Genomic DNA, 11,306 nt, shown 5'->3' with positions numbered 1-11,306 from the left:
CAATTGTATTAGAAGCCATCGTTGTTACTAAGGAATAGACTTAAAATAAATAAGATCAGTCACTTCAGTACTAAAAGGGAAAGTTTCTATTACTTTTTAAAAGTGTTATCCGTACTATGGTTCCTTTTAAGTTACGACTCAACCTTTATGCACAGCTGTCTCTTACATGAAAATAGCTGGGTCATTGTTGGGCGAGGTGAAAAAGATCACCACTATGTTTATAACTGCGATTCTAATTTCATTGTTCAGAGGTGAATGCTGGTGTTTATGACAAAACTGAAGTATTGGAAGACTGAGTAAACCCCCAAACTTGCAGAAATCAAAAGTAAAAGTCATTACAAAAAATTAAAGGGGCAGGGAGCCTTGAAAGTTCAGTGAGGTCTGACCATGCTTGCTGGCCACATGAGGGTGACTGACGGTTGTAGCGGATGCAGTATGTTGCTATAGGATGTGAAGGAAGGCAGGGCTGGCTGGCTGGCTGGCTGGCTGGCTGAAGTACTGAGCACAGGCATGCTGTACTTCAAATGTTTGATGCAGGTCCCACTTGTTGAATGAATGTTGTGGTTGTTTTACACAAGGCTATGCGGACTTTCAGGTCATACTGCCTGATCAAAAAATAAGTAACTCAAATGCTTGGTCCATTACAAGGTAGTGCTATTCAAACTCCAGAAGCAATGACCCATTATTGATATTAAACTTTAATTCTAGTTATACTATTCTCAGCAGTGCCCAGGTGCTATTTAAAGGCAGGCAAAGTATTATTAACTAGTGTAAAGCCTGTGTCGCTATATTTATTTATTTATTACATTTATATACCGCCCGCCAGCCGAAGCTCTCTGGGCGGTTTACAACAATTAAAAATAGTAGACATTAAAAGTATACAAAAAATTTAAAAAAACAAAAACAGTATGAAAACAACAACAGTATTCATTTAAAACAACAATTCTGGGGTCCATTAAAACAAACTTAATGTTATTAAATGCTGTTAAAATGCTATAGAGCTATAGGCTCTATGATTTGATGAATACATGTTTAGCCATTTCCTTTGCGAGAGTAACAACTTTACATGGGATCCGATGATCTAATTTTTAAAAATAAACTGACATTAAACTTAAAATAAAATTTTAAAATGAATCTATTGTAATACTTCTGGGAATACAACATGTTTATTGTATTGGGCATGTTTAGCCTGGAGCTAAACATGCCCTAAACTGGGCATGTTTAGCCTAGAGAAGAGAAGATTGAGGGGAGACATGATAGCACTCTTCAAATACTTAAAACGTTGTCCCACAGAAGAGGGCCAGGATCTCTTCTCGATCCTCCCAGAGTGCAGGACACGGAATAACGGGCTCAAGTTAAAGGAAGCCAGATTCCAGCTGGACATCAGGAAAAACGTCCTGACTGTTAGAGCAGTGCGACAATGGAATCAGTTACCTAGGGAGGTGGTGGGCTCTCCCACACTAGAGGCCTTCAAGAGGCAGCTGGACAACCATCTGTCAGGGATGCTTTAGGGTGGATTGAGCAGGGGGTTGGACTCGATGGCCTTGTAGGCCCCCTCCAACTCTGCTATTCTATGATTCTATGATAGGTGTAAATGAATGTTAGGATAAATCAGTCTGGTACACAAAATGGCAGTGAATGTCTTTTTTAAAAAATGAAAACAAAACAAAAATGAGCAAAATCTGTCTGGTACACAAAAAAACCGGCAACGGTTTTAGGTTGAAAACACATGATGTCAGATCAGGCGCTGTTTGGTGCAAAGCAAATAAACCATGGAGGCTGGTGGCTCTGAATTTGGTGGGGCTGTGAATCCATTCTGGATTTTAGACAGAACCAGCCGCCAGAACTCTAAAGGAGCTGTCTGATGGGCTGAATCCTATCTCCAAAAACGTTTAAACACCTTGGATAGGTCCTTTAGAACTCTCGCTGATTCTGCTTGCTAATAAGACAATGCCAATAATTAACTTATTATTAAGGATTATAATAGTGGTGATGAAGTGGCACAGCGATGACAAAGATTATTATTCTGCACTAAACGCAACTAACTCAAGATCATGGGGGCCCAGCTTTAAATGCTCCACAGATGTGTAAGGTACCAGAGGGGATCAATTTTGGTAAATTTCAGAGTCTCTCTCATTAGTATTCAAACAGCTATCCAGAGATTAGAAAATATTGTCCTATATGTTTGAACATGGCTTTCTCTTTCCAGCATAGTCTTACCCTGACGGATCATGACCCTAAGCCATGAGAAGACTGTTTAGCTTTGCAGCATTGACCCACCACAATAGGCTCCCTCTGGTGGACTATGCTGCTGCTGTGGGGAAAAGACACCTACTAAGCTCATCCCACTGAGATGTTCCTGCTGATGGGTGTGTCAGAAGTCTTTCTGCTTTTGGGCTGGGCATGGAGATCAGACTGCCTTTGCTCACCCACCACTTTTTACAAAAACTGCTGGATCCGACGATTCCCAGGCCTTACAATTGATCTGGAGCATTCACAGAGGAGAGGGGCCCACATCCTCAAAGTATACACAGAAACCACAGCACAGCAGTGCAGTCGGACCTGCTGTCTCCTGAAGAATGGTAAGGATTCAGTTTCTTCCTCTGAAAAGAATCAAAGTCGTCCATGTAAAAAATAAGTAAATATGTATGTCTGCATAAAACTTACTTCCCAACATTCTGTCACACATTAGAGCGGGGTGAGGGAACAGTGGTCCTCCTCCGGATGTTGTTAGACAATCTCCTATCATCCCTGGCCATTGGCCATGTCAGCTGGGCCTGTTGGGAGTTGCCTGACACCATCTGGAGAGCCATGAGTTCCACCAAGAAACAGAAACCAGGATGGGGGTATGCAAATAGGAGCAGGTCTTGATTGATAAGTTCTACAGTCATGGAACAAGTTTAGTCCTCCTGCAGATGGTGTCTCTAAGAGTCTCCACTTTGCTTTCTCCAACATAAATAACTGGTTGCTGTTGCCTTATTTGGGATACTATTGTATGAAGACCTTCACTGATGGAGGAGTTCACAAAGGGTTGCAATTTGTATCCATGTTCCAAATGCACAGAGATGTATTGTAACCCCAGAGGGTCCTTGCAGTATACAGCCTTTGTCCCACACACATGACCCCCATCATATTGACAGGCACAGGGATAGGAAAAACAAAACAAAAAAAACCCCACACCTTTATTAAGGCCAGTGAAAGGTCCCACTCCTGGCTAATCATTAATGATGAATCTTTCCTCAAGAATTTGTTTAACCTCTTTTGGTCATCATCACATCTTGCAACAGCCAATTCCATAAGTTAACTCTGGTCTCGGGTTATGTGGGGCAGAAAGGGGGAGAGAGAAAGAGAGAGAATGGCAATCTCTTACCAGTTCCTCTTGTGGCATCATGGTAAGCCACCCCATCCTCCTCACCCATCCTGCTCCTTCAGAGAGGCCAGGGCTTGATACCTTCCCTGTCACTGTGACGGGGAGGACAGATATGGAGTAATGCAGCAGCAGCTTCTGCTGCGACAGAGCTTGCAGCTCAGCTAGGGCTGAGCTCACCACCATAGCGACGGAGCCCGCAGGAAGCAACCCGAACATGGCATGTCTAGCAGGAGGAAGGAGCCATGGTTGAGCAGGGATCATCTATGTATGAGCTGCCTGGCCAGCTGGAGAGCATTCACAACAGCCTTGCAAGAGATTAGGGTGTGCCTGGGCACATCCAGCACACCCCATGTGCAAGTCTATGACATGATATAACATTCATACAACTTCCTTCCTGCATATAGAAAACTAGCGTGTCAAAGAGAAGGATAGGCTCGTTTTCCTGACATCTGATTTGCTATGTGCAGAGAGGGTTTTGTATGAGCGTTGCAACCCAGACATAAGTTAATCATCTTAGTGAAAATGAGGCCACGAGCAGGAGCCTGAGTGGAGCCTGATGATACTCCAAACACAAAGCTGAAAACAGTGGTCTTCAACTCCTCTCCCCTGTAATGTGTTGCACTGAAACAGATGAGATAACATCATCACATCCTGTGTGTCAGTCAATGATGTAGAGCAGAGAACAGCTATGTGACAACCTGTCTTCATGTGTTTCAATGCCACAAGTTACAGGAGAGTGAAGCAAAGCTAGCTGCAAGGTGGGCTTTTATTGCCATCCTGAGAGTTTCGGTCTCAACATGGTTGTTGAGACATAACTTACATTTCTAAGTCATAATGTAATTTACATTTCCTAACACATACCAGCTCTCCTAAAATGGAGTGCTAGAAGAAGTTGCAGCTGTATGTCTGCGTCACTGCTAAACAATCTCTCCGTATAAAGCTATTTGAAACCCACAGTGATATGGGGGAGACGTATTCCAGTGCTTTTTTCTTTTTGCGCAGAAAAAAACCCATTTCCTAAGTTCAGAGGTAAAAAAGGAATGCATGCAAATTGCAAATAAAATATTACACAAGTTTAGCAGTTTCAGAGTTGTAATTAATGCTTTTCAGGTGATCATCCCTAGCAAGTATGTGAGTTGAAATACATATATGCCTCAGTGTTAAATGGATTAATAAGTAGTAACAGCGAAACTGAAGGTGCCTCAATGACATTAGTGAAAGACAGTTGAATTGGATGAGTGGTTGACAGTATATCATGCACAATTCTTTGGGATGCTAAAGTTAATAATTAGTGCCTCAATAGCTTTCAGTACCTTTTCCCCCCCTAAAATTTAAATAAGGTAAATTTTTAAATAAGGTAAATATTGTCTTTAATTAAATTGCCTATATACCGTATTTCTTCGATTATAAGACGCCATTGATTGTAAGATGCACACTTATTTCAGTATCACCAACAGAAAAAAAGCTTTGATTCTAAGATTCTAAGACGCACTCCATTTTTAGAGATGTTTATATGGGGGAAAAAGTGTGTCTTAGAATCAAAGAAATACGGTAATATAACAATTGAATCATGTTAAGGCAGGATCTACACTACTGCTTTAAAACAGTTTATAACAGTAGTGGGGCCCAGGACACACTCCAGATACAGTTTTCAAAGTGTCATACCTGCTTGGTGTAGATCTGGCCTAAGTGTGCTTTAATTTCCCCCCTCAAATATTTCAGGTCAAATACTTGTGGTGTATTGAGGCAACAAATTAACATGAGGTCCCCCCTTTTTTTTTTAGCATTGTTTACAAAATATAAATAAAACAAGCATATTACATTAGATCTCTCTAGTGCAGAGGTGACCAACTTGTGGCCCTCCAGCTGATTTGGCCTATGGCTCCCATCATCCCTATCCAGGATAGCCAATGGTATGGGGTGATGGGAATTGTAGGCCAAAATATCTGGAGGGCCACAGGTTGTCCAGCTCTGCTCTAGGACATCAGAATATTTTCTGATATAAACAGATTTTTCCCCCTTTGTCAATGAATGTAATTTGTATTGGATAATTTTCCAACTCAAAACTTTACTGGAAAACCCACATAAATGGGGAATTAGTTATGATATTATCATTCTACCTGATTGGCTTTGCCTTTTGCCTTTCTCTTAGGAACAAGACACCTACCTATAATTACTCAACTTTGTAATGCTTACTACACTTTTTAAAAGTCTTCCAAGATGTTTCATCCCTTTTCCCACCCATAGATGGTTAGTCTTCAGAACTGAGCTTTCGAACAAAGAGCCGTTCTACGTTACACAGTTGCAGCTCCAACTCAGAGCAAGATATGAGTGGGTAAAGATAAAGGCCTGATTGAAATCAGAGCTAAGGGGGAGTGAGCTCATCCGTTACTCAAGCACTGAATTGGCACAACAAAACTCACATTTAAAGATACTCTGATATCCTGGTAGATAACCTTGCCAGCATACTTAATTCTGCTTTGCATATTTGGACAGTTTAAGTTTAGCTTATATCTATGAATGTACTAATGCTTGATAAGCAAAGAAGTATTAAGATACTTAAGTTGAGTTGCCAATTCACTAGAAAAATCACCTGGCTCAATCTTGTTGACACCTGGGGCAATTGCTTGATGTTTGTGTTGAAGTTTGTGTCAAACATTTGGGTCAATTGCCAGGATGTCTTGTTTTGTTTTTAGTAAAGCTGGGATTTCTGGAATAAAGGTCAGAAGAGGATTTTATTTACTACACATGGTTAAATTATTTGCCATGCACATGCATTAAGGTGCTGAGATACTGAACTCAGTGATAGACTGCCCTGTGCATGGTCCCTCAACAATACTCCCAGGGCCGGGCCAGCACCTTTTAGCCTGCCATCGCTAGCTACAGAAACACATGGAAAAGTTTTGCTATTAGCCCCACCTTGACCTATTGAACTGACCAAGATGCCAGGATAGAGTTTGCTTAAGTACCTAGCCATCTCAGGGACAGCCCTACCATTAGTCAAGGAGGCAGGTGCTGGGGTGTGTGGAGGGGCGGTCGCACATTCTCAGCTTCTCATTTTGAGCCCCTCCCCTTCTATTCTCTGTTGTTGGAAGATACAGCTGTATGTGCCACATGACCTGGCCTGCGCCCCTGAATCTAGCCTGCTGCCCTCAGAGTCAGTGAAGGGTGCTTTGCCATTGTCAGTCTTCAAGTAAGATTCAGCTGCAAATCCAGTTGACTTCTGTGTGTTGAACGTGACTGGAGGAATGTGAATGTGAGTGGAGGAATGTATTTATTACGTTTCTATACCGCCCAATAGCCGGAGCTCTCTGGGCGGTTCACAAAAATGTAGGCTGGGCAGACCTGGTTTCAAAGCCTTGCTCTGCCATAAAGTTCACTGGGGGCGTAGCTAGACCTAAGGCTTATCCCAGGGTTGTCCTGGGGTCAAACCTGTTCATCTAAGTGCCACACAGGGCATCCAGCACTCAGGCAGGGATGAACCCGGGATGATCCTGGGATAAACCTTAGGTCTAGCTACGGCCTGGGTGTCTTTGGACTGGTTATCCTCCCTCAGCATAACCTCTCTCATGGGCTCACCGTAAATTATAAAATGGGAGTGGGAGGGGCCACTTAATAAGAGCTCCTTGGAGACACTTGGGATAAAAATGTGATTAATACACACAATTCAGTAGGTACTGAAGTAGGTAGAGATTATCATACTATCAAATAACCACAATTAACTGTCATCATTTATATTGCTCGAAGACTGGCAGCATGAACCATCCAAAAGCTGTTTGCTCTATAAGCATAATTTTAGTAATTATCCAGGCATGCTAAAATCCAGTCTTGACATCGAGAGTAAGCTGTGGTAGATAGGATGTCACTTGGACTTGGACTGAAGAGACCTGGGTTTAAACCCACAACTGTCCCTGAATGATCCTGGGTCAGTCCACAGCTTTGCTGGAAAGATAAAAAGCCATAGCACCCATGTAGGCTTCTGGTGCTTCTTGGAGGAAGGAAGCGATACAAATTAAATAATAAACAAACAAAACAGAGTTTTAATCTCTCCCTATCGGACGATGACCTGTTTTCATACGTGTTCGTTAGAGACGAAGTGCATAGTGCATAGATCCAAGAGCAACATAAAATGTCCAACTATGTACGATAGAATTTGGTAATGCTGGCAGAGTTATCTACCTATTGGGATATCCAAGGGCCTTCTACGCACTACATAGAAACCAACCTGGGCTTGTGACTGAGCATATGATTGCAGCCACGTCTGACAAGTGTACTTCTATGACAGAAGAGTTTCCATATACTTGGCTATCTCAACAACACATTGTCTTTTGATATTTACAAAAATGTAATGTGTAAATCAGGCCTACGTTTCTTTAAAAGATGGGCAGTTAGCAAGTCCATTCAGTTTTTCTTTTACTCATTACCTTTAATTTCAAATCAGTTCTGTTATATTCCCAGTTTTTAAAAGTCATGACACCCACAGGCTATTGCAAAGGAAATGTATTCATGTGTAGATGTGATCCGGACCCCTACCCTTACTCCTAAGTCAGCTCAGCACTTTTCTCTTTTTCTGTTCTTAGTTTCCTGCAACGTGGCAGTTTTCTACAATGAAACAAATAAACAGAGCCTTAACTGCTTACACATTTATTGCCCAGCTCTGGAGAGCTGCATACTGAAGCCTACAATCAATGTTGTATTATACAACATCACACCAGGTAAGGCATTATTACACACACACAAAGAAAAGACTGTATGCTACATGCAAATGTGCACAATATAGCCACATTTTTAAAATAAATAAAAGGAGCTTTAGGAGATGAAATTCAGAGCAGAGAAATGGTGTAAGGTGGAATGTTTAACTATTTCTTTGTCCAGCCATTCTTTACTCCTAATTACTCCCTACTGCTACTTCTCCGCTCTAAATTCTTGCCTCCTCCTGCTGCTTTTCTTACTTTTTATAATAAGAAAGCATCAGAGCACCATTAAGTGTTTGCTATTATGCATATTTAGCTCCTGAAATATATGAAATACATTACTTTCAAGCATTACTGTATAATTAGCAAATGTGATGTGTTGCATGTTATGTTTGGGTAACCCTCATTCATTTGGATGACCATCATCCATTTGAAAGCACCATAAGCTTTAACAGGTCTTAAATTTATTGATTAGAAATTGCTTAAGGGTACAAATTCCTGAACATATGGAAAGCAACACTTTTAGACATTTAACAATGATATTTCCATAGTGTTATACTGGAAGATGGCTTCAGTCATTGAAGGCTTCCTGGTGGCCTTATTACACAATCAATGATTTCATGACCTGTGACAGGATAGCAGTGCTGAGAGAGAGAGAGAACTAATAGTGCAATTTATATTCTGTGCATAGACTCAGGAGGGTGTGAGGTATAACACACCAAGCACCTCTACACATCAAGAACTCTAATTTAAAAGATGGACACTAAGAACCCTAATCTAAAAGGTGGAGGTGTGGAAGGGAACAACAGCAGAGCAGTCAGCATCCACTGCACTTGCCTGGCAAGAAGGAGAACAAACCATCCATTTCCTCCTGCCTGACCTCCTTGCCCTGCCACCCTGAAGGGACTTCTGTGTAAGGGGCCTCCCCGCCTGTCTTACTGGGACATTGTTCAGCTTTAGTGCCAACAAATTAGACTTTGGAACAGAGGTGGCCGTGTCCAGTGACGAGGAGAGCAGTTGCCTCCTTAATAAGTACGGCTGGGTGCCCAGGAACTCCTGAATCTGATCAGGATTAAGGCATGCCCCTGTCTAAACTACAGCAGGGCATAGCACTGAAACTAGCTGACAATATCACTGCTATTTGCACATCACTGCTAGGTAATGAATTTAAAGTAATGTCCATTTTGACCCTCGTTGCAGTGTTTGAGAGGAGGCAAGTAGATACTTAGTTTTAGACCAACTTTGGGGCTGTCAGCTAGAGTGCATCATTTTTCTGCTCGGGTGTATGCCTGCGCTAGAGAATTCTGATTTAATACTATTTTCATTCTGCTGTTATTACTGTGTTGTATAGTGCATTCAACACTGTTTTACCACAGAAAAGCACCTGCTTATTTAAACATTAACCCCACAGCAATGCCAGCCCGTGAGTCAAGTGGAGGGAGCTCCTACCTCAGAGCCTCCACAGACATGTTACAAGATGTAATTACGACTGTCATGAGTTTCATTTGGGGGACACACTGGAATTAAGCCTGAACATTGTGTGTTTGGATTCTGCTTTGACAGGGATTGATCCAGATCTTCTTGTTTTTGAGAAGCTCTCTTTTAAAGATATGAATACTAGGTCTTCTTTTAACAAATGGGAAAGGCGTGGAGGCCCAAGAGTTGCTGATTTGGGAAAATGCCAGGCTGCAACAACCAGCTCAAGGTACCTTTTCCCCAAGGCCTCATCCTCTACAGTGGTGACAAACAGCAGTGACACAAATGCTGCAAGGAGTGCACCCGTCCCTTATTTAGGAACTACAACTGCGTCAGTGACCGCCCATTTTACTAAAGTGACAGACGGTATTTCAGAACCAAATAGCTCAACGGCCACATCTGACAATGCCACTGCCCTTCCTACCTCTGCGCTCACATCCATCAAGATGTTATCACATCTGCCCAGCCCAGCCCATCTGAATAGCAGCAAACACTTGAATGAAACTAAAGGATACAGCGGAAGGAACTACACCTCAGATGGCGAAGGCGAGAGGCCAGCTTCAGGAGAGGTGGGAAGGAGGAGCTGGCTGCTTCCGGTGGTGCTTTGTTCTTCCTTGACTTTGGTCTGCTGTTGCACTGTTTTTCTTGCAACGGGACGCCACCAAAAGAGGAGCGGCCATTATAAACCAAGACGGAGAGGCATGTCAGTAGTATCCAGGCAATTTACAAGATAAACCATGGTTAAAGTACAGTGAAGAGCTTGTATTCCACATGGGGAGGTGGAGTGGGATGATTGATGGGTAAAAAAGGAAAATGTTGCTATCTTTGTGTAGAAAATGCAGTAATTTTGTCTGTTTTGCACTGGTTACAGGTATTCTGAGTATTTTGCTATTAAATTAGAACAGAGATACCGCTACCTTTTCAGTTTAGATGCTTTGTTTGAACAGGTGTTTTTTTTTAACACCTTTCCTTAGCAAGACCCTTTGTATATCACTACACCACAAAGCATTATGAAATATTACATAAAGTGCTGCAATAATGGAATCACTACACCAAAGTTCAATATAGACGCTTGCATTAGTCACTCTTACGATGTATAGAGCACTTCAGCCATAAGCATCCGTTAGTACATGCCTAATATACATCACTGTCATTATCTTCATATTGCAGCTGTAGGGGATTGGGGTTGTGAGAAGCCAAAGGCTTGTCTTAAGCCCACCTAGTGAACTGATGGCTGGGGCAAGGCCAGACCCAGTCCACCCCGATACACACGGGCTCCCTCACGCTTGTTATCAAAAAGGTCCACCGATTGTCAAGTCTCCCCCTTGCAGTCCAAGGAGCATTTACATCCCTATATGTCTTCTCGGCTCTTCTGATTTTTCTACAGCTTAATTCCAGTGGATGAACCTGAAATAAACCCTGTCCGGAATCTCCGTGCAGCTGGTAATTTACTCTCTCTGTCTCTATTTCTCATCTCCTGAAGCTTTAGCTACTCATTCAATTTCCCTAAACACCTGAACACATACATTTCCCCACACAAGCCAGACAGTCCTATGATATGGAATGGCAGTGTGAGATGACACATGGCAGCCATTTTTAGCAGCAATTCTATATTTCTCATAAGTAGTTCCATTTTCTCCATGGGAAAATGGCCCCTATCCATGTGAAAGCCTATGAGGTTAGCAGAGTAGTACCTCGTGAACATTTCCTAATTTCACCTGCAAAAAATGCCTGGGACCCAATTTACAGCATTTGCTTTTGATATG

The 11,306-nt window shown here is 42.2% G+C and overlaps 1 protein-coding gene across 1 annotated transcript; it reads left to right on the top strand.

Annotated features, from left to right (window-relative positions):
- The first annotated feature begins 2,353 nt into the window (after positions 1-2,353).
- Positions 2,354-10,274, top strand: MANSC4 (MANSC domain containing 4). Its single transcript, XM_063135027.1, has 3 exons — positions 2,354-2,582; positions 7,951-8,085; positions 9,628-10,274. The coding sequence occupies exons 1-3, from the start codon at positions 2,354-2,356 to the stop codon at positions 10,272-10,274; spliced, it is 1,011 nt and encodes a 336-aa protein (XP_062991097.1).
- Positions 10,275-11,306: the final 1,032 nt, after the last annotated feature.

This window comes from Elgaria multicarinata, chromosome 9, assembly GCF_023053635.1.
Source record: "Elgaria multicarinata webbii isolate HBS135686 ecotype San Diego chromosome 9, rElgMul1.1.pri, whole genome shotgun sequence".
NCBI lineage: Eukaryota > Metazoa > Chordata > Lepidosauria > Squamata > Anguidae > Elgaria > Elgaria multicarinata.
This window is presented reverse-complemented; position numbering and strand designations above follow the sequence as displayed.